This window comes from Pan troglodytes, chromosome 13 (genome assembly GCF_028858775.2).
Source record: "Pan troglodytes isolate AG18354 chromosome 13, NHGRI_mPanTro3-v2.0_pri, whole genome shotgun sequence".
Lineage (NCBI taxonomy): Eukaryota > Metazoa > Chordata > Mammalia > Primates > Hominidae > Pan > Pan troglodytes.
In genome coordinates, this window is record NC_072411.2 from 93,327,535 (window position 1) to 93,351,811 (window position 24,277).

At 42.5% G+C, this 24,277-nt stretch overlaps 1 protein-coding gene across 7 annotated transcripts in view; it reads left to right on the forward strand.

Moving 5' to 3' along the window:
• MYO1B (myosin IB) overlaps nt 1-24,277 on the forward strand; it is a 178,960-nt gene that overhangs the window by 14,597 nt on the left and 140,086 nt on the right. For 4 of the 7 annotated variants that reach the window (XM_003309371.7, XM_009443899.5, XM_009443898.5 and 1 more), the window contains exon 2: nt 18,662-18,805. In XM_003309371.7, coding sequence (XP_003309419.1) covers nt 18,671-18,805 — 135 coding nt within the window. In that variant the 5' untranslated portion in view covers nt 18,662-18,670. Of the gene's footprint in view, nt 1-5,035; nt 5,154-18,661; nt 18,806-24,277 lie in introns of those variants that run through there. The other 3 variants (XM_054680034.2, XM_054680035.2, XM_009443897.4) reach the window with 3 other exon arrangements.

A 24,277-nucleotide genomic window follows, 5' to 3' on the forward strand; every position in this document is an offset into this window, starting at 1 on the left:
TCTATTCCACAAAACCACCATTGTCTTCATGGTCCGTTCTCAATGAGCTCTTGAGTACACCTCCCAGATGGGGTGGTGGCCGGGCAGAGGAGCTCCTCACTTCCCAGTAGGGGCGGCTGGGCAGAAGCGCCCCTCACCTCCCAGATGGGGCGGCTGGCCGGGCGGGGGGCTGACCCCCCCCACCTCCCTCCCGGACGGGGCGGCTGGCCGGGCGGGGGGCTGACCCCCCACCTCCCTCCCGGACAGGGCGGCTGGCCGGGCAGAGGGGCTCCTCACTTCCCAGTAGGGGCGGCCGGGCAGAGGCGCCCCTCACTTCCCCGACGGGGCGGCTGGCCTGGCGGGGGGCTGATCCCCCCACCTCCCTCCCAGACGGGGCGGCTGGCCGGGCAGAGGGGCTCCTCACTTCCCGGTAGGGGCGGCTGGGCAGAGGCGCCCCTCACCTCCCGGACAGGGCGGCTGGCCGGGCGGGGGGCTGACCCCCCCACCTCCCTCCCGGACGGGGCGGCTGGCCGGGCGGGGGGCTGACCCCCCCACCTCCCTCCCGGACGGGGCGGCTGGCCGGGCGGGGGGCTGACCCCCCCACCTCCCTCCCGGACGGGGCAGCTGGCCGGGCGGGGGGCTGACCCCCCCACCTCCCTCCCGGACGGGGCGGCTGGCCGGGCAGAGGGGCTCCTCACTTCCCAGTAGGGGCGGCCGGGCAGAGGCACCCCTCGCCTCCCGGACGGGGCGGCTGGCCAGGCGGGGGGCTGACCCCCCCCACCTCCCTCCCGGATGAGGCGGCTGGCCGGGCAGAGGGGCTCCTCACTTCCCAGTAGGGGCGGCCGGGCAGAGGCGCCCCTCACCTCCCGGACGGGGCGGCTGGCCGGGCGGGGGGCTGACCCCCCCACCTCCCTCCCGGATGAGGAGGGAGGACGCTCCTCACTTCTCAGATGGGGTGGCTGCCGGGCGGAGGGGCTCCTCACTTCTCAGACGGGGCGGTTGCCAGGCAGAGGGTCTCCTCACTTCTCAGACAGGGCGGCCAGGCAGAGACGCTCCTCACATCCCGGACGGGGCGGCAGGGCAGAGGTGCTCCCCACATCTCAGACGATGGGCGGCCGGGCAGAGACGCTCCTCACTTCCCAGATGTGATGGCGGCCGGGAAGAGGCGCTCCTCACTTCCTAGATGGGATGGCGGCCGGGCAGAGACGCTCCTCACTTTCCAGACTGGGCAGCCAGGCAGAGGGGCTCCTCACATCCCAGACGATGGGCGGTCAGGCAGAGACGCTCCTCACTTCCCAGACGGGGCGGCTGCCAGGCAGAGGCTGCAATCCCGGCACTCAGGGAGGCCAAGGCAGGCGGCTGGGAGGTGGTTGCAGCGAGCCGAGATCACGCCACTGCACTCCAGCCTGGGCGCCATTGAGCACTCTTTTGAATGATTTTCTGACAGTAGATATTGAGAACGAGGTGATTGGGTCAAAGATTGCTGTGAACTCTTTGATGTAATCAGGTAATGGATGGAGTGACTTGGTTGGTGGGGCAGAAAGAGTTGGAGTCTGGGATAACTCCCTAGTTTCTGGCTTGTGTGATGTTGGGAATGGTTTGCATAGACAGGGCCACAAGTGAGGGGTTCATTTTGGGATGTGGGGCATTCAGGCAGTGAGGGAGCTTCAGGGACTGTTGAAATGCAAGGTCCGGAGCTTAGGGAAAAGCCAGGGCCTGGGGTTCAGATGAGGGGATCATGGGCAGGTACGTGTGGTGGAAGCTGTGGATAATGTTAGGATTGCTTAGAGGGTAGAGTGAGAAGAGGAAGGCGGAGGATAGAACTCTGGGAACATCATTCTGTGACAAGTAGAGAATGGAGAAGCACTAAGGAAAATAAGGAGTGTCCGGAGGTGGGATGTGGACAGCCAGGGTTTCCTTTCTTTTCAAGAGCTTACTTTGGTTAAAATAAGACTGAGTGGGTAGCTATCCCTGTAGAGCCTGGGGGCAGATTTATTTTGGAGGGTATAATATTACTTTTTTCCCAGATAGGCTTTTTTTTTTTTTTTTTTTTTTGAATTAAAGCTATATAGAAGTTAAGGTTATTCTATTTGGTGCTGAGTGGGGAGCCTTATATGCATGGTACTGGGGTCAGGATTGACTTGTATGTATGTGTTATTTAAACTGTTTTGGTTGTTTTGGGCTTCTGGTGTGTATATGTTTACATAATATTGGTTGTTTTGGGGTTTCTGGTGTATATGTCTTTACACAGTGTTTTAGTAGTCTATTGAAATATATCAATATCATTTTTACACAAAAGAACATATTTTTATTGAAGAGAGTGAATGTCAGATTTCTAAAAGTATGTCAATCATGAATGGATTTACCATTTAGCTACTTACAATAGAAGCACCCAGATTTTTCTGGGAGCCTTTGCTTTTTTCAAGAGAGTGATATTCCTTTTCAGAGAAACATTTGTCTGTGTTGACAATTTTAAAGAAGTATGTAATTTTAAATTATGAAATTCAAATTTAGTTTTTAATAGTAATTTCTGTGTTTATTCTTTCTATCTTTAAGAGCCAAGTTATAGAATGACATGTGACCTTGTACTCTTGACTCTATGTCTGGTTGTGGATTTGAAGTGTTATTTTTGTGCTTTCCTAAATGACTTAAGCACTTATGACTATATATTTGGATCAGAATAAATATGGTAGTTGGATATACTTTTGAAAAGCCAACCAGATTTTTAACCTGGTAATACGATAGTACTATTCATTCTTATGATTGTCCAGACTCACAGCTTTAGAAAACAGTATAAGCTTTTATTGACTTCCAGACTTGCTGGATTTGTTGGTGTTCTCTTTTTCTCTGTAAAGTGGATCAGCCGATGCCATAGATACACTAATGCTCCAAGCTAGAGGGCTACCCTGTAGTGTGCTCTTGAGTTTCTTTTCCCACCAGTTGAGATGAATGCTTCTCCAGACCTGACTGTGTTAATTCCCAGACCTGCGTGTGCCCGGTGTACTTATTATAGTTTAATATAATGATTTTAAACATGTGTGCCAAAAGAATTGTTTCTATGAAAATTCATTTGAATGCTTTGGAAATCACCTGATAAGAATGAATTTCCATAAATGACTGCAGCTAATTTAGGAGTGGCTGAGATAAGTAAAAAATTTGGGGGATCATAAAATAAAAGTATTCTCACTGATATTATCAGTCATTCATGATTGGTGGGTTAAGTTGTGATTATGTAAAACTCGATAATCGTACTGGCTCAAAGCAGTAACCCATGTTCACACTGTGTGTCCATTGTGGATCAGATGGGGACTCTGCTCCATTTGTCCTTAACCTTACTCCAGAACACAGTCTGATGGGGCAGTACCTTCTGGAACGTTGCTGGTCCCTGTGGCAGAGGGGACGCCTGCTGCAAAGGTCTTATTGGCTATATGCCTGAATTCAGCAAGGCGGGACGTAGAGAGGGGTATGGGGCATTTGTAAAGGGTAATGAGGTCTACCACACTTCACTTTCCAGGGCTCTTTAGAACCTCACCGTTCTTTAAATAAATTGGACTTGGAGGATGATGCCTTGGGATGGTTTATAAAAGAAAGACCATTGAGTACAACAGTGGACATATACTCAAAGAAAAGGCTCCAGCGCTATAACAAAAGATTGACAATAAATGTATATTTGTAGAGCTTCATTTAAAATGACTTGTTTAGGTATGTATCATTTTTTATGACTTCCAAATTTAACTGACTTAAAAAAAAAAAAGCCAAATTGTCAATCCTTATGCATTTGGATAAGAGAACCGCTACTTTAGTCTTAAACCCTCCTGTCTCTCTTGCACCTCTGTCAAATTAGTTTCCCACCTTTTATGATAGACTCATCTGTGATTTCCCTTGGCACATCTCCTTTTCATTTCCATTAGCATTATCCTAATTCTTGTTCCTCAACTACTAGATTGGGGCCCTAGATGAATTCCTTGATATACTGTCTTGTATAGGGCCTGTATGCAGTGAGAAAAAGGCACTCTTTGGGGCAGACACAATCCCACAGGAGCTCAACTTTATTTTAGTCACCTTATTCTGCCGCCCCCCCTCCTCCCCGGCTGGCCCACTTTTATGCAGTACACAAACTGAACAACTGCACAGAGCAGTCCTTCTCCCTGCATTTAGTCGCTTTGCCAACAAATTCAGACTGCCCATCCTCTGCTTAAGCCTCCTTTAAATTTGTTGTCTCTATTGGTGCTCAAAATCATTTTGGTGGCTCCCTGTCATCTGTATGTAGTGGCTGACCTCAGTTTTATCTTCCATGGGACCATCACCAGTGACTCTGAGCCTTAGTTGTTGCCATCTTGATGTGTGACATAAGTAATGACTGTAGCACAGATGCGCTGGTTAGGCTGTGTAATGCTTCTCTCTCCCCGCCCACCCATTCCCACCACTCTAACAACTGTGAGCTCCTTAGGTCTGACTCCTAGTCTAGCCTTGGCTTACCTTTCATCCCAGCTTCATTATTCATCAGGCTCCTATACCGGCCGTCCTCTGCTACCATTCTGCCAGGTCACCGTCTTCTGAATATGTTTTTTATTCTTGCTTTAAACTTCTTTTCTGCTTAATCACATCCAACTCACCTTTCATGGTCGAGTTTCACCTCTTCAGCTATCCTTCTGTGATTCTCCTGCTGTATGATAGTAGCTCTACCTCTAAACAGAAATGTTCATCTCTATATTCCTCCTTTTGAGGTGAATCGCCTGCCCTATATGAACATACTATATTGGTTATCTTACTCTTAAGTATTCTTTCCTCAGTTAGATTGCACATGCATGAGAAGCAGTAGATGTGTCTCTCATTCTTTCTTCTTTCATTGCCTGCTAAGTGCTGTTTGTATACCAGGAGCATGGGTCAGAGTGGGAGGTTGTCAACAGAAGAGTCCAGCATGTATCCATGATGGACTCTCGATCAATTTTATATGATTAACTCATATAAAACAGCCCTGTATGGAAGCTGAGGCCGCCTCTTCCTAGCCACAGGATATTGACCTACTTTCCCCTTCTTATCTGCTTGCAAAATATTTGTTGTACTTAGTGTGTTCTCCCTGTCACAACGAATGTTTGTCTCTCTCTTTCATATGAACTGAAGGCTAAAGTGCTAGTTAAATCAGTGGAAAAAACAATGGAGAAGAAAAGTTGGTAAGCAGTTTTAATTTCTAAACCAGAGGGGCCTTATAATTTTGTCATTTAAAAAGAACTCTAGTTTTTCTACCCACCTATTGAGAGACAGACGTAAGGGTAGAAATGTAAATTTTAAGTTTTGATGATTTATAATATAATAATGTATTTTGAAAGCCCCTTTTTTGATAAACTACTTGTAGAAGGAAGTTAACTTTTCTTAATCGGGTTTCTACAAGGTAGTTCACTATTGTATGTTTTATTTCTTACCAAAACTTTTCTTGCGAAAATTTGTTTTATTGCTCCATACGTGGTCAAGGTAATTAACTTTAAAAATGGATTTTCCTATAGCTTTACAGGTTATTAACATGTGCTGTATTCAAGGAGAAAAAACTGTGTGTGGGGGTGTTGTCAGTATGTCTCCTTATATAAATATATGAAGTAACTGCTGTATCCTGTAGAATATTTGGAAATTAGCAGAACTATTATTCAAATTTAGTTAACATTTATAAATGTGAATTTTATAAACAAAAATTTCAGTAAACATTTTATTTGTGACTTAAAAATGATTAGTTATGGCATGTCTTATAGGTTGATTTGTTTGTAGTGTCTTTTGTTCTTCATAAATACTTCAGAATGTATTTAAGGATATGTAAGAATTATGGTGCCTTTGATTTTAAAAGGAATGCTTCCAACATTAGAAAAACCAGAAATTGACCTAGAAAATGTTTCCAAATTCTAATATGATTGTTGATTTTAATCAATGTAGGTGAAATAACCCACTGCAGCAGTTTAGCTATTTTCTTTAAAAATTATTTCTCAATTTACATTATCAGTGTCTTTTTTGGAACATCTTAACTATTTTTGTTTGATCAATTCTCAACTAATAAACATTCATGAAATCCTAATGTAAATGTATAAATATCTCTGCCTTTGTTTACATAGTTTATTGGACTTTATTTTAGTGGATTACTGCTTGAGGAAGCTTCTGAATTTTTATTATTCTAAAAAACTTTTTTAAACCTTGAGTATGAAGGCATTACCAAAGCTTCACTGTTGAGTGATGCATATTTTTTCCCCTCCTTTACATGTAGATTACTTAATTTGTAATCTTTAGACTTTTTTTTTTGCTTTCCTAACTAGGTGAATTTTTAAAAGTAGCCAGTTCCATTTTGTAGCTAACCATGTATTGTAAACACACAGAAAACATGCTCAAATGTGCCTTGATGGCTTAACTTACCTGGTTATTCTGTGCATCTTTCTGTGCTGTGTATGGTTGCACTCTTAATATATTTTATTTCGGTTATGAGATCAGAATAAAGAGAGCTGCTTTCCTTTGCCTCTGAGTAATGTCACTGAGAGAGATTCTTGTGGTCTGGCATTTGCTGGCTTTTTGGTTTTTAACATTCTCTATAACCAGATCTAGGATGCATGCTCATCCCAGAATGAGCGAACTCAGTCTTTCCAGAGTTGAGCCTTGTTTTTTTTTTGTTGAATCAACAGCGTTGGAAGCTGGGACAAGATCCTAGGAGATGATGTGTTATACGCTTTGTGAGGAAACTGAGGCTTGAAGGTGGCAGTGTGCCCAGTGTCTCACTGTGAGCTAGCTGCAGAGCTGGGCCTGCAACTTGGATCTTGTGGATGTTTTTTCCAGAACCACTGCAGTAGTCGTTGTAACCTATGATCTGTTGCAGAATGCCAAAGCTGTTGTTTTCTGGAGGGATAATTTGCTTCCTTAGCCTACAAACAAGAATAGTGCACTAAATTCAGTACATTTCTCTCCATTGTCACTAAAAGAGCCTGAACGATGGGAAGGCCCCTGTTTTTTTTTTTTTTTTTTTTTTTTTTAAAGAAGGCCATTCTGCCATAGTGTATCCCAGGCTGTTTTATGTGAGTGTCTTTGTTCAGAACCAATCTGGAGTGGCCTCCAAAACTAATGGGTAGAGGAAACCCTGTGTGAGTGCCTACCAGGTGCAAATCACTGTATTTTTAATTACAATGAAGGTGTACCTTGAGTGATTGCATGATCCGATCAGGCATAAAGAGAACAGAGGAATGAATCTACAAGTGGTGTAAGACTTTGTTGAGGATCTTAGCACATGGAATGAGATTGAGACCCTCTGATTAATAAGCTGATTCATTTGGAAGGGAAGTTGGTTTTCCTCTGGTGGCTATATTCAATTCAGTAATCACCAGTCTTTCTTGGCATCTGTGCACCCACCAGGAACAAATCAGAGTCGGGTGTGCCAGTTATATTTGAACAGTTTTATGTTCACCTAGGGGTTCCAGGGTCTCAGGTTTGCCAATCTAAACACATTGACTTCTTGGAATTTTTAAAATCTGCCTCGAAGGAACGCATTGAAAAGTCCGTGCGTTGTAATTAGCACGTTCCCCTGTACAGCTGAGTTTGTGTTTCTGGATGTAACAGCGGTTTATAGTTTTTGGCTACCTCGTCCCTCAGGAATTTGTAGCCTTTTTTCAGACGTTAGCTCATTAATTCTCCAGTCATTGTGAGCTGTATAGCATGATGACCGGTTCCCCTACAGCTGGGCTGCATGCTGCCCATTCTGGACCTTCTAGGGTTGTGGCAGGTGGGGGGTCCATGTTGAGGGGGTGGAGAGGGAGGCAGGGCATGACTTTCAGACCCAGCCTTGGAGTGGGGTGTGTGCTCTCTGAAGTTGACCTGCCCTTTGGCAGCCATTCCTGCCATGACTCTGTAGAGCTTCCTCCGGGAAATGACTGTAGGGACAGTGGTGTTGGCTGCATTTCCTCCTTAGGGTGTTAAACCTCATGTAAGATCAACTGCAAATGAGGTAACTCACTAGGTTAGTTACCTGGACACACCTGCTAGGAGACAGGACAGAAGAGTAGGTGAGCTCTTCAGGGTGAGAAGAAGAAAGGGGCATTGGAGAGGGAGAAATTCATCTAATGAGTTTGCTCTCTCAGTCAGGCTACATAACAGCCCTGTGGAATAGATATTGTCATCCCTGAGTTTTTAGATTAGAAATTTGAATTCCAGAGATGAATTCTTTTGGATTCCAGCCTGGGTCTGTGGCTCCACAGCCTGTGCCGTACCACATTGGGGTGGATCGAAAGGATCCTTTGTGGTAAACTATTGCTGCAAGCCTTCTGTAATATAGAAGCAAAAACTCTGTGAAAAACGGTGCAGTGTTGTGAAGAGCTTGGTGATTTAGGAATTAGACTGAAGGGTATATGTAATAGAATAGGTGTGAAAGACCATTTTCAGACCCGTCAGAAAAGCTTCATCCTCGCCCTGGCTCTTCTAGAAACCAGCTGGCTCCACCGCCTTCTTTTTTAAAAGAAGGTTTTGCCTGGGATTCTAAGGTCTCTCTCCTTGCTCTTTAATTATAAACAAAGGCACTTAGAAATTTTGCCCTTATGTCACAAGTGAGAGTTGGTAACTGGTAATCCAAAACCTTCCATGTTGTTATAGCAGCCACTGTTATTTTTGACTCAATTTCTTCTAATTAGTCTAGATGGTATATTTTGTCATTCTCACTTTACACAGTTGGGAAAAAACTTTTTTCCCTCTCGTCAGTTTGGAAATTGTAAGGTTCTAGATGCTGTCTTTCAGTCCTTAATCACTGGCCTGTGCCTGGGATTGAGGGTGGTTGATTAAGGGTATCTCCTTGTTGATGACTTTTATTGATGTAAGGCCAGCTTTTCTATACTCAGACAGAAACAGACCTTGATCTTGGTGGTGCCTGTCCCTCTCTGCCTATGCAGAGACAAAACCTAGGGTGTTAACCCTTAGATAACCGGAATGTTGAATTAATAACCCCTCCCACTCACAGCTTTTTAAGGTTGGAGTCAGGTATGGCAAATGGGCTTCCATTTGCTTTTATCCATTTGTTTGTTTTCACTTCCTGTTTAAATCTATTGGATTTCTTCATTGCCTGGTAATTTCATGTCCTTTGTATTAGCCAGAATTTGAACACAAGTCAACAACATACTATATGGAAATTGCCCAGTAGTTGTGCCTATTTCTTCCATAATCCAAGATTTTAACAAAAGCCCTCCTACTAGCATTCCATTAGACATTTTCAGCAGAAAGCTTTAGAGAAAATGGGGTGAGGGGTTTCTCAATATATAGCTGGCTTTCACAGTGAAATTAAGGATTGGAAAATGAGAGAATTATAATTGGTGAGGTAAATGCCATGAATAGACACACTTTATATAAATATCTTTAAGCAAGTGTGTAGGTAGGAATGAAAATCAGCCATCACCTAAGTCTTTCCACAAATGCATGTCGGGGCACTCACTTTCTCCAATGCTTTAGGGAGCCCTGCAGGGCACCCCGTGTGGTTCTGTGTGGCCCACCAGCCCCATCACCTTTGAGAATAATGCTGCTTGAGTAAATTGTCCTATAGAATCCAGTTTTCACCCAGTTTGCGTTTTTGGTTGGTAAATACTAAGGAAGTGTCTTGTCCTTTGGTTTCTAACTTTAATCCTTCATGAGGACATTCCTGGTGTGTCATCGAGGCTCTCTGATGGTCCTTTGCCAGTTATGACCTGGAGTGGAAGGGTAGCGATGATGGAAACCGTCCTGGACAGAAGAATGGGCTGTGCCTGTCTAATGTGCATTTATTTATTCATTTTCTTTCTACACACCAGAGCCCTGTGTGTCAGCCACGCTGCTAGGCTTGGGGCTTTTGCACATTGAGAACTTAAACCTCCCTTCTCCAGGGGAAGAGCAGACAAACAAACTGACAATTGTGAGGGAAGGGAAGTATTTTGGCATATTGGTCTGATCGAGCTGCTGTAACAAGATACCATGGACCGGGTGGCTTAAAGAACAGACATTTATTTCTCACAGTTCTGGAGGCTGCGGAGTGGGAGATCAAGTTGTTGGTAGATTCAGTTTCTGGTGAGGGTCCTCTTCCTGGCTTGCAGATGGCTGCCTTTTTGATGTGTCTTCACACTACAGAGAAAGAGCGAACCCTGGTTTCTTTTTTTCTTATAAGGACACCAATCTCTTCATGGGGGCCTCACCCTCCTGACTGCATCTAAACCAAATTACTTTCCGAAGGACCCACCTCCAAATATCATCATACTGGGGGCTAGGGCTTCAACATAATAGATTTTGGGAAGACGCAAGCATTCAGTCCGTAAGATTTGGCTTGCTCACAGCATGTCTCCTATGAGGAATGGTTATTGACACTGGTTTAAGTTGGGGGGTATTTATGTCTGACAAGAGGCTCAGCGGAACCTCTCGAGGGCCTACAGCTAGAACCACTCTGGGCAGCAAAGGCAGCTGTTCTGTCTGCCCGCCATGGTCTGTCACCATGCTTCATTCTTCTCTTCAGATAGGCTTCCTCTGGAGGAGTCTGGGAAAGTTCCCCCGCATGATAGCTGTTCCCTGGATCTCTATGAGCTCCCTGTTCTGCTGCCCACAGCCACCTGACTGTGGTGTCTGTGTCCTGCTGGCAGATCTTTGGAAGCTTTGTTTGGGCTGGTGTATACCCACCACTCAGTTAGCTGTGGTCTGGTTGAAGGTGCTGTGGCAGGCCTTGGCATCTTTGTGTGTGTGTAAGTGGGGACTGTGCAGGGGAGAGATTGGACTAAGGAGAAAGGCTGTGGAATCATGTGTTCTCTGCTAAGGAATTTCTTTTTTAATTTGGTAAAATATACATAACATAAAATCTACCATTTTAACCTTTTTTAAGTGTACAGTTTAGTCACAGTAAGTGCATTCACACTGTTGTGCCGCCATCACCACTATCTCTAGAGATTTTTCATTATCCCAAACTAAAACTGTAGCCGTTAAATAGCACCTCCTCATTACTCTCTCCTCCCAGCCCCTGGTAACCACCATTCTTCTTTGTCTCTATGAATTTGACTTTTCTGTGTACCTTATATAAGTGGGATCGTATATGTGTACTCTTGGGACTGGCTTATTTCACATAACTTAGTGCCCTCAAGGTTCATTGATGTAGCATGTATCAGGATTTCCTTCCTTTTTAAGGCTGAGTAATGTTCCATTTTGTATATGTACCATATTTTGTTTATCCATTCATCCATTGATGGACACTTGGGTTACTTATACCCTTTGGCTGTTGTGAATGATGCTGCTGTGAACATGGGTGTACCAACATCTGTTTGAGAGCCTTCTTTCACTTCTTTTAGGTATATACCCAGAGGTGGAATTTCTCGGTTACATAGGGAGTCTATGTTTAATTTGTTGGAGGCTCTGCTAAAGAATCATAATGCTGGCTGAAAGGCACTGGAGAGTTATTGAAGGGTTTGAAGCAGGTTATGCCTAATCAGATTGTGATTTGAAAAAGTAACTTGGGTGGTGTGGGCTGGGGAAAAGGAAAGGGCTGGCAAGGCTGTGGTGGCGAGACAAGGCAGAGAGACCCCTTAGAAAGCTCTTGAGGGGAAGGGATAGAAGTGAGCTTAATCAAGGTGATACAGTCAGTGAGACAGATTGGATATGTGGGGAGGAAGGAAGAGACAGGGAGAAGCCAAGGATGAGAACCTGGATGGATCAATTGTTATTTTGTGGAATTTAGAGGGAGTAAGATTTTTCTTGTTTTGTTTTTTATATTTTGGTGTGGGATGATTGATACAAATTTTGGAAATGTGTTGAGCTGTTAGACACAGCCAAGTGGTAGAGATGATTGGTAGGCAGGCTGTCGATAATATGGGTTGCTAATTTGGGGTAAAGGAGAAGGTAAGAATAAAGGAGCAGATGGCCATGCAATTTGGCTGAATTTAAAAGTGGTGGGGGCATTATGGATGCAGCGCCACAATTTCAGCTCCTGAGGAATGATGTCACATTCCTACCTTGAGACAACATATCAAAATTTACAAAACAAGGAAAGGTGGCCAATTCATTGGTTGTAAAAAGGAGCTTTCAAAAGGATTCTAATAAATTCAAAAGGATTTAGACCGAAGCATAAGGATGTTGAATTTGGTTTATAGTCTTTTTGCTCATCTATATTTTCTAGTTTTTTTCTATAGTGAACATGTATTACTTTTAATTATTAAAAAGTTCCTTGAAAATTTCAAAAGTGGCCTATTTTCTTGACTTTTCTATTGGACCGTGAGTTCCTGGAGGGTGATGCAGGGAGGGGGAGGTACCACGATGTTCACTGTGTTCTTAGCACTTTACACCATGCCAGCAGCACAACAGGCCTCAATACTGTAAAAGCTGGTTGAACTGAATTGAATGGAAATTTAGTCTAACCCCTCTCAGAGAGATGAGATTCGGTGCTATTTTAAAAGATCTAGGAAGGAAATTCCAGTTTTTCTGACTCCCTTAGCTTATTATATTAGGTACTGAACCACATCCTACAGACTTGGCTCCTCTTTTGCCTTTGTTTTGCCATCAGGATTTGCTGAGAGTTACTGTGTTCATGAAATCTTGCCACATTGGCTCCATTTTCTTACCTAAATATGTTTCTCATGCTATTCTTAAAAGCATTAGTGATCTTGTTGGGAGCCAAGTAGCTCAATTCTGTTTCCTGCCCTTTGTTGATAATATGTTTTTGGAGGAATGGATCAAAGTGGCTTGAAGCTACTGTCATTGTTTTGCCTTCTGGTCTGCTGTGACCAAACCAAAGGATGGCAGCTGTGAGGACGTGCATTGTTGTACGACTCAGTTGTCAATCGGAAATTTGCATACTTGTTTTCCCTTTGTATATCACTGAATGGCTACCATGTGCAAGAGGCTGTGCACTGTGCTTTCAGGAAATAAAGATGAATAAGGCATGATTCTTGACACCAAAGAGCTGATTTTCTAGAAAAGGTGCTGTCATGCATACATGACCACTATACAGGGAGGTTAATGAGTGGAACTGGAGTCAGATAAAACACACTTGTTACTATGCGAAGAAGAATCCCTGTAGGTGCTGTCTCTGGTGTATATTGCTAATGCTGTTATACTGCTAATGATGTTATAATATATGTGTTTTAAATGTCCTCATTTACAATTACCAAAGCAATAGATAACTGCTTTCACTAAGTTTTCCTGCAAGTGACTCTTTTGGCTTTGTTTTAAAAGTTCCTTTAGGCTGGGTGCAGTGGCTTATGCCTGCAATCCCAGCACTTTGGGAGTTCAAGGCAGAAGGATCATTTGAAACCTGGAGTTTGAGACCAGCCTGGGCAACATAGCAAGATCTTCTTTCTATTTAAATCTAAAAAAAAAAAGAAGTTCCTTCAAATTTAAAACCATGTTAGTGATTTAATATTCTTATTAATCATTGCAACCTCAGCTCTGATTTGTGAATATTCTTTCAAATTCTACAATAAAAGTGTTTCAACGTATATATTGTTCTTATCTGTGGTACTCTGAGAACTTCAAATTCAATGGAGGAGCACGAGATAAGATGAATTTTATTTTAACTTATCATCCATCTCCTCTTAGTTATTATTTAATTATTAATTTGGAATAACTCCTTTGTAGTATCATTTTGATATTGAATAGTGGAATTACCATGCTGGATGTGCTGTTTTGTGTAGCCATCTCTGTGTGTTGGGGGGCTATGTTGGTCTTGACATTCCCAAGTGCAGATGATGTTGACATATGGTAGGTGGCTTGCAATTTAAGGTTAGTGATTGGGTAGACTCATTAAGTTTACGTGGTAGGTCACAGATGGCCATTTTCAGATGCTATAGGATGTTTATGCTGCATTCTCTTGGATTTTGAGGAACTTTTGAAATGCTGCTGTCAGTATTTTAAATGGTATTTTAACTTTGCAAAAGATACCAGTAAATGAATTAGTGTATGTTGAAATACAGGTAGTAATTTTGGAAGTTCTTGAGATGAGAGTAGATAGGGGAAGGAACAATTGCAATAATATATTTTGTTCTTCTTGGATGGACAGAGAGCTGAAAAGAACTGGCACAGCCTGTGGAGTTGCCTGGCACCAGTTGGCAGGCTTGTGGCTGGCCTAAATTGGTACCCTTAGATAGAGAGACTGCTTTTCTGGACTAGTAACCCAAACTGAATATACTGCCAAGTCCCAAAGTTTTGAAACTAGAACATGGTCTGATAATTTGTTTCCTGGCCTTGGTACTTTGCAGATTGCCATAGTTCTTGGTAGTAGAATCCACCTGGGGCTAGTAAGAAGCGTAAGAAGCAGTAGAGTGAGGTGGCACCTCTCCTGGGCTACATCTGCATGGCAGGAGTGCTTATTTCTTTCTCAGGCCACAGAGGCAGAGGTGGTGCTTGGGATAGGTTACATCTCTATGTCTCCCACCTCCAGGCAGAGTGAGCCCTCTGAGCAGTGCCATATGTTTTCCTCTCTGGCCTTTCAGACAGTGCAGTTTCACAGCAAGCTTATCTTTTTCTTGTAAATCCTTAAGAAATAGCCAACCCATACTCTGGCATCTTGAATTTTTTTCAAATTCTCTAATGCCGCAGGCATAAAGGTCCAAGTCTCAAGATACCACGGGCCATGGTTTAGTCCACTATTTCACTATTAAATAGTGAAGATGATCATCTTGTCAGTCCAAGACAGCAGGTCCTCATGCCTGTGCCTTAGATCAGCCAGTTTTTGCTTTTTGGTGTATTATTTAGAACACTTCACTTCCTGGTACCAGTCTCTTACTAGGTAAAATGCTTTTTGTTGCAAATAATAGAAAATGCAACTCAAACAGCTTAGACAATAAAGAGAACTAATTGGCTTACATCACTGAAAACTTGAGAGATGGGAGCAAGCTTCAACTGCAGTTTGATCCAGAAGTTTGGGATGTCATCCAGGCTCCAGTACTAATAATTCTAGGTAATTTTCTTTTTCTCTTTTTTTCTTTTGAGACAGGGTCTCACTCTGTTGCCCAAGCTGGAGTGCAGTGGTGCAATCTCAGCTCACTGCAACCTCCACTTCCTGGGTTCAAGCAATTCTCCTGCCTCAACCTCCTCCTGAGTAGCTGGGATTACAGGGGTGTGCCACTACCACCTGGCTAATTTTTGTATTTTTAGTCGAGACAGGGTTTCACCATGTTGGCCAGGCCGATCTCAAACTCCTGACCTCAAATGATCCACTTGCCTCGGCCTCCCAAAGTGTTGGGATTACAGGCGTGAGCCACCGCGCCTGGCCAATTCTAGGTAATTTTCTTGCCCTGTCCTCCTCCATGTGTCGTCTTCCTCTTCCTACCAACCCTCCTCATGAAAGTAGAGATGGCTGCAGTAGTTCCAAGTGTCACGTCTGCAAGTCACGCCATCCAGAGACAGAGAACCTTTGTCCTGGTATTTGAAGCCACAGTCTCAAGCTCAGTCACGTGTCCAGCCTTGAATCAGTTACACTGGCTAGAAGATGAGAATATGTTGATTGACTTAGCCTAGATCACATGTTCATTTTTGGTACCCAGAACAGCATGGATTCCTTGTGAGGGCTCTTGGAAGGGAGGAGGTAGATCTATAACAGTGTGTGTCCAACAAAAAGTATCCCCAGTGCTCTATATACATTCTCATTTAATTCTCCCTAGAGCCCCATGCGAATTCTTCTAATGGTTTATGGAAATGTGGAGTTAGCAAGTGATTCTGAAACTTGTGCCCATGGTAAGCACATAGCTCCTTCAGAGAAAAAGACAAATGGATCCTTTTGGTGGAGCAAATACATGAACTAATTTCATTGACATGTCAAAGTGAACCAAACCAAGGCTAGAGATGGTAGTCACAATACCAGAAACCACCGTAAGAAGATATGGAAATACCCCCACACCGTTTCCTTAGTGTCCTATTTTTACCTTGAGAATGAGGTAGGCTGTCACTGGATCTTCTCCCAGTGTCCCTAAATGCTAAAAAGATAAACAAAACAAAGCAAAACTGTTTGCATGATTCAATGACTCTTAGTGTCACCTTTTCAGTGTGGCTTGCTTTATTGTATTTTGGTTTGCAAAATACAATATTCAGAGGTCTTCACTGTTTACCAGTTACCTGTAACTCAGCATTTCTTTTGCACTCTATTCCTCTTTGGATTAGAAAGTTGGGATGAGGTGTAAAAAATTAGATATAAATTCCACATTGGAAAAGATGGTGAAGCGGGTAATTACAGAGAAAGATTGGCTGCTTAATTATTGTTACCTGCAGGGAAGCTGTGTTGTCTTTCTGCAGCTGTTCCTATAAATAGACTATATACAGGAATCCACCCCAGGGCAGAGTTCCTCTTTGCTTAATTTAAATTGCTGGTTTGAGGTAGTTATTTTTGAAACCCTTCTCAGGTTGACTTCCCCCTTAATCCCTAAGCCTTCTTCCCTCATCTGCCAAATTATATGTAATGCATGGCAGCTAGAGTGCTTTTGGCATTACATGGAGCCTGAGAACTTGAACTTTGATTCAAATGTTAATTTATTGTGGACAAATTTATTGTGACAAATGGTCCTCTCCCTGTGCAAGTCCTTCTGTGGACTCTGGCTCTGGCTTCACCGTCTCTGTGGCTCCTGCTGCATTTCCATAGCATGGCACGTGCCTCCCACCCCCATCAGTTTTGTTCTGAAACAGAGCCCAGCCAACTTCAAAATATACAGAGCAGTTCTTTGGGCCGACGTTGTTGAGTTTTAGTGGTATCTGGGACTTTTCTTTCTTTCTTTTCTTTTTTTTTGAGACAGAGTCTCACGCTGTTGCCCAGGCTGGATTACAGTGGCGCAATCTCGGCTCACTGCAAGCTCTGCCTCCCAGGTTCAAGCAGTTCTCTGCCTCAGCCTCCTGAGTAGCTGGGATTACAGGCACTGCCACCATGCCCGGCTAATTTTTGTATTTTTAGTAGAGATGGGGTTTCACCATCTTGGCCAGGCTGGTCTTGAACTCCTGACCTCATGATCCACCTGCCTCAGCCTCCCAAAGTGCTAGGATTACAGGCATGAGCCACCGCACCTGGCCTATCTGGGACTTTTCGTTCCAGGTGTATTTGGCATAAAATTATAAAAAACATACAGTAACAAAAAAGTTACTCTATTGTTTTTCTTTTTAGTGTTAAATACTTCCTTATTTTATTTATGGGAGAACCTCTCATAAATTCATCTTAGTCTCTCTTTTTTGGCTTTTCATAGCCAAAAACTTGTTTTAATAGGATCAGTAAAAAAGGATATGTTTGTGGGTTCATATAAATTGCTAGTAATTAATAATAATGAATTTCTTAATTACTAGCCCTTCCTAGTTCTCTTTAAACCAGACCAACTAAAAGTAGTTTCTGCTGCTTCTACAAGACCTACTGGATGTTCTAGACTAGAAGTGGGGGACATTTGTTTAAGTTGCTGAGATTTCAGTAAGGACACCAACCTTTATAAGACATAGTGTGCCGAAGTGACTCCTTAATAGGAAGAATCAAATGTCCTTTCCACTCATTATCAGTGGCAGGTATATATGTAAGTATTTATTAGTATTCTGAAGTGTGATTGAGTATCAGCACACTGAAGTTATATAAAACTGGCTTCTACATTAGAAACATTTAGAGAGAATGGCCCAGATGAATTTAGTTTTACCATTTTACCATTTAGTTCTGGTAATATTAGGAAAAGTAATACAGACACATGTGTGCATACACACATATCCCACACACTCCTATGCTCAGAAATTTGAAAGATTTTTAGTACTCTTGACAGTGATCAGATTGGAAGCCTTGGGGATTACCATTCTGCTGTTGGGTGGCACCATGCACATTAGTAGCAGGGTAGAATGCTGCCTTTGTAGCGTGCCTCTGTTTCCACTTGGTAGATTTTCACATTGAACCAAAGGGAAACTGTAGTATTTCTGGTCTGTTTACTGCGTGTTAATTTGATTCTGCTGTTATAGTGGCATGTCTGTTGGTACAAGAATTAAGAACGTAGAGGCCACTTTTATCAGGTTATGTTATACTGGTAGCCTGTGATTTACAATTGGGTTGTGTTCTTTTCTTTATATGTCAATATTGATTGTCTGGAATGAAATTTCCTCCCATAGATGCCATGTTAGATGTGGTAATTGAGTTCTTTCACATCAAATGCTGCAAAACATTTTTAAGTAACCATAGCAAGTTTCATAATCTCTGAGCTTCAATTTTCTTATCTTAAAGTGGGAATGACAATACCTACCTCATAGAGTTATTGTGAGGGTTCAATTAACGTAAAGTTCTTGGTATAGTGTCTGATATGTGGCAAGTAAACAACAAATGTTAGCAGCATCATTTTTTATCATCTTCGAGGAAGCAGGTTCATATAGTCTGACATTGGTACACAAGGGCTGAGGGAAAGTAGGGGTGGGTTAGGTTTTCTCCCCCCTCTGGAGTTTTGCGACTCTCTGCTGAGGAGAAGACCATGGCTTTCTAGTGGCTTTTTCTGTAGGTGGACTTCACCAGGGAGGATGGACTGGGAAGGAGGTTCATTTGTGGCAGCAGGTTGGCAAATGGGGCAGCTGCAGCCAAGTCAGAGGCTCCTGATGTAGTTCATAGGGAGGAGAGGTTATGACTTTTTTTTAAGGCTAGTGAGAGTCATTTGGAGCTACAGTGTTGGATTTCTGCAGTAGTGCCAAGAACCTATTTGAAATTATTTTGCTCGTTTAAATTGACCCCTTTCCCTCTCTTCTGCAGCTGGAGACCATGGCCAAAATGGAGGTGAAAACCTCACTTCTGGACAATATGATTGGAGTTGGAGATATGGTTCTTTTAGAACCTCTCAATGAGGAGACCTTCATCAACAACCTCAAGAAGCGCTTTGACCACAGTGAAATATACGTAAGTACACACGAAGGTCATCTGTAATGTTTAGACTTTGTATTTTGTGCCAGAGAGCTGTCTTTTCTTCCTCAGACTCTTCTTTCTTTTTTCTCTCTGTTTGAGTCCAGCGGTATTTGCTTTATACCCTCAGAAAGAGTTGAGTTTTTACTGTTTTAGCCCATGAGTAATGTGGATTAGACAAGTCAGTCTGCTTTCTATGATCAACTGTGTGCAAGTATTGTAGTGGATGTTGGGGGCATTCTAAAGCAAGCAGAATACTGCCCTCTGAGGAATTTAGAAGGAATTTTGAAATCCATAGGCATCTTCTTGGATACCTTCATAAGATTAACAAAGCCTAATCAGGGAGAAGCTACTCATTGAAATGCAAGGCAGTAAACTGTCAAAAAAGACATGAACTTTCTCGACATTTGTAGTTAGTAGGGACAGGAGCCGATTATCAGATAAAAATATGTAATTGGTCCCTGAAGATTTGGCTATAGTCATGTCCTACTGTACAAAAGTCTAATGCCATATACATAAACAGAAGCATAAATATGTATATGCTATAATAGGAGAAAATTTCCTGTTGTAAAAAGTCTTTATAAAGGATTTCACAGGGTCAAGTTCTCTAAATATTTTAAAAACATGAATAAAAAATACATTTACATGCAGCTTTTCTGGAGTTTGCATAAAGCATCTGCAGAAGTAAAGGTGTACTGTTAACTAAACCAAAGAAATGAGGCATTGATTCCCTGTACCTGCGGCTGAGAAGGAAACAGAATGTTTTGGATGGGAGTAGTTTTAGTGGACTCTGCCTCACTTCCTGAGTTCTCTTTCCTCCTTTTTAAAATATGCATCTGTGCATGGAGAAGAACTGGATTATTGGGCATGCTTAATATTTTTCTGTTTATCATTCTAGGGAGGAAGTATAAATAAATAAAAGAGATAATACAGTGATACAAGTAGGATCAGTTATAACTTTTGTGGAACTAATATATTTTGTAAAATTATATGCAAATTATGAGCTATATTTTTTATATCATAGATAGCTCTCTTTTCTAGATAGCCAACTCTCTTTATCTGTTGGAGCTGCGATACCAAAATACCATAAACTAGGTGGCTTATAAACAACAGAAATTTGTTTCTCAACAGTTCTAGAGTCTGGGAGGTCCACGGTGAAGGGGCTGGCATATTCAGTGTCTGGTGAGGACCTGCTTTCTGGCTCACAGATGGCGCCTTCTCACTGTGTCCTCACATGGTGGAAGAGGAATACTCCTTCATAAGGGCACTAATCCCATTCATGAGAGCTCTGTCCTTATGACCTAGTCACCTCTCAAAGCCCCACCTCCTAGAACCATCACATTGGTGACTAGCTTTCAATATATAAACTTTAGGGAGATAGAAACATTGAGACCACAGCACCAAACATGTTTCAAGGATGATTTTGAGTAATTTATTTATGAGATAGTAGTCATCCTCTAGGAATTGACCTTTTCATTCTTCTCACTTTGTATTGGTGGAGGTGGGGGAAGGTTGATGGTAACAAGAGGCCTGTGAATACTGCTTTTGGAGTCTTAATTGGATAACTGGATACTAAACTGAAGTGTGTTTACAGTTCAGAGATGCGATTATTTAAAGTGCTGATCCAAATGGAAAAGGTATAAAACACTGCTGCAGAGCAGGGGGTGGCATTGTTTGGCTTGGCAGTACCGCCTGGTGTCACCTTCCCTCCAAGCGTAGCAGTTCTGCTTTCAGGTGGGAAAGCTGAGGGTTCTGCACCTTTAATTGAAAGTATGCTCTGATATCAAATAAAAGACAGACTTTAAACATTGGTCTTTGAGATGGAGATAGGCAGAATCAATTATATGGTAACTAACGTTACCGATCATTTTTCTTTTTGGCTCTGAGAAGCACAATTCACTTTTAAATGAATTGAAAATAAGATGGAGAGTAGAACATTACGTGCATTCAAATACCTGATTTGTTGTGGCCACTAAAAATAAAACAATCACCTTTTTAACAAAATGCCAAGTGTTAACATTCATGAGTCTTTAGCAGACGAAATGTCTGGATTTCAGCTCTATGTAATTTTATTTTCTAAACGTCCTTTGTGTTTATAAAACAAAAGCAGAAAATTGATTTCAGCTTCCAGATATTCATATCAATTAATGTTTTTCATGATAATTCAGGGCTACTGTTTCCATGAGATGTGTGCCTTTGTTTTGTAACTTCAAACACCTCATGTTGGAGGGCTGGGCATTCTCTATTATAAGTGAAACAAGAGATTGTAAAGTAATGTGTATAGTATGATCCTTTTGTAAAAGATGTGTATGGGGGTTTACGAATATGTACATATGTTTGTATATATTTGTATGTACAGAGAGACAGGCATGTTACCTTCAGGTACCATAGTGGGGTGGGTTGGGATAGGGCATGGGGACAGGGAAGGTTACTCTTTTAGACCTCTGTATTGTAGGACTTAAGTCAATCATATATTGCTTTTGTAATTAAAAAAAAGCTGCATGATAAATTTGATTACCACACTCTCCAGCCCCACATGCCATGTATTCTTCCCTGGTGAAATCTATTTCTGGCTCTTATTCTGATAATACTCCTGCTTTGCTTTTGTTCATGGGTTGCTGCAAAATTGTCTAGCTTGATGCCCAAGGCTAAGTTAATATGACATGGAACATTTTACTGTCTTCTGCTTCACTCTGTTTTTCAATTCTTTCCAAGAAAATGAAGATGCAGTTAAAAAAAAACATCTTTTAAGGTCTTATAGCTTCATTTTATATTATAAAAATGGGTGACTCTCTAGGGATGATCCATCATGTGAGCATATTGAACAGTAATTTGTATGTTCAGAGCTATGTCTGATAAGGGGGCCAGTGAACAGAAAGACCCTTGCCCCAGACTTTTGAACTCTGGATCTGGATACACCCATAGCCTCAGCAATCTCCTATGTGAACCAGCTCTAAATCGGGGGGTTCAGTTCTAACATCCTGCCATCCATCTCCTCTTCTCCTCCCTCCCCCAACATATTTAGAAATGAAAAATAGTCTGTATCTTCCCAGAGCTCTCGTGAGGGATTGCTTTGCCCCTGGGTATGAGTTACGACTCTCTAGAACATTCACAACCCCTAGTGATCCTCTGGATCTGTAGCAGCTGACGCTGGAAGCAGACTCCCTTGTCATCCTGTCGTACTAAACCTGAAGCTCTGGATAGAACAAGGCATTCTGGAGTTAGTTGGAAATGTCAGGTAGTGTTAGAATGTGCTTTTTGCAAGTAGCCGTCACACCCACATTTATTCACCTGAAAATCCAGAAATTCTGCTTTCACAATTGGTTTGATTTAGTGGCTCACTGATATCACTAAGGACTTTGTGACTTACTGTCTGCTTTGCCTTCCTTGGCTGTTTCTTTGTTCTGAGGCTTCATAGTAGCAAACCAGCTGCAGCATTCCAGGCTTTGCATTCCCGCATCGCGCTGGCTAGAAGAAGAGGCAGTGCTTCTCTTCTGGCATTCCAAGTCAGAGTCCTGAGATTTACCTTGGTTAGGCTGCCGGAGTCACACTCCCTTCTCAAACCGTTGACTGTGGCCCGGAGATGGCATGACCTGAGTGACTTAAGAAAATGATGTTTAAGATTGGAGTTGAACCAGATTTTTCCAAAGTAGATAGGCTGTATGTGAGGGGGTGGGTTCCCAACCAAATATATCTATTCACACACTAAGAAGAGGAAAGGGGCAATGGATGCCGAGGAGCCCACTCACTGTGAACTCCTCACTGGTTTGGTAGGGAGTTCTGTAATGAAGTGGCTTTTTTGATGTTGATGTCATGTTAAAGGATGTGTCCATGGGAAGAATTGGTCACTTGAGTTCTAGGCTTCAAGTGCGCCCAGTGGCTTGCTTCTCAGACTTTTCTGCTGGTGAACTTCTAATGGCAGAGAAGAGTAAACAGCTTCCCCCAGGAACTCTGGAGCATGGTCGAAGTCCTGCTTCAGGGAAATTTTGCCGAAATGTTTACTTTCAAATGTAATTCAAAGCTTTATACTGTTCTCTAGTGCAGATGGGTTGTTTTGAACTAATATACCCCTTGTAACCCTTTGAGTAAGTTGCATGCTCCAGAAATATCTGTTCTTCACTTTGAGGTGGGTTGACACACTTGTTTAAATAGCACTGGATTGGTTCATAGCCATCTGTGGCCTGGTTGAGTTTTTAAATCTGGGACAGTGGCAGATATTGACGTGGTCTTCGCAGTTAGGGCTTGGGCTATTCAGTTGGAGATGGAGGAGGATCAGGTGAGATGAGATGGGGGAAATACTGAAGTGATGCTGCAACACACAGGGTCAGAGACTCTATTTGCTTTTTATTCCTCCATCTTGGTGGAGTGTGGTTCAAGCTGGGCCCAGCTGCAGGACATGCTGTTTGGTCTGACAGGCTCCGTGGGGTCAATGGCTGGGAAATGCTGGTCGTGACGTTCCCGAGCACTGCTTTTCTGTTTGCTTTCTGTCCTTTGTCAGACCTTCTTCCGGCCTCCCCTCCCCGGCCCCCAGGCCAGATGGATGGTAGCAGGATTTCATGTGGACTTTTATTGTGATGTAGGAGATGGCAGAGCTGAGATCCGGCCAGACATGTTCTGTTTTTAGGGTGACTGGTCAGGACTGTGGTTCTATTCAGGAACAGGAAAGCTACAATTTAGGCAAGAACAAGGCCCAGTACAAATTTGGAAACCAGAGAACCAAGGTGTCTGTTCTCTGACGAGAAGTATATTTGGTGCTGACCAGTAAATTTAGTTTGTTTTCTATCTGAATTGTAAGATTGGGGATCATCTAGATATAGGGGCCTGAGTTAGTCTAATTTTTAGATCTTATGTTAAACTAATTGTAGTTGTAGAAGTGACTACTTTAAAAGTATAGGAAAAGTTGTCTTAAGTTATAGAAGTTAATACTAGAATTAGGATTCCCAGGATGAGATTAGATACTTTTATGAAAGATACTCAAGATATAGTACTATATATTTGATTTAAAATATTGTAAAGTTAATGAAAACAATACTGATTAACACATTTATTTGAAGTTTCAAAACCACTTTTCATTTATACACATGAAAATCCCACCTCATGGGTATAATCTCTATTCCTGGGAATTTGGCGTAGATGGAGTAGTAGTTTCCTCTTGCTACAAAATAAAGTGCACAGACTTAGCAACTTAGAATAACATACGTATGTTATCTTGCTGTTCCTGGGGTCAGGAGTTGGGGCCTGGCTTAGCTGAGTCCTCTATTCAGGATTTTCCCAGCTGTAGTCAAGGTTTCAGCAGGGCTGCAATCTTATCTGTGGCTTGAACCTTTTGCAGGCTCATGGTGGTGTTGGTGGAGAGCAGGGCTGGAGTTCAGACAACCACCTGAGTGTTATTCCTGTTACTCAGCCCTGTTCTCCAAGTTTTATTCTTTATAAAATTTCCTTTAAAGGTTTTTTAAATTACAAAATAAC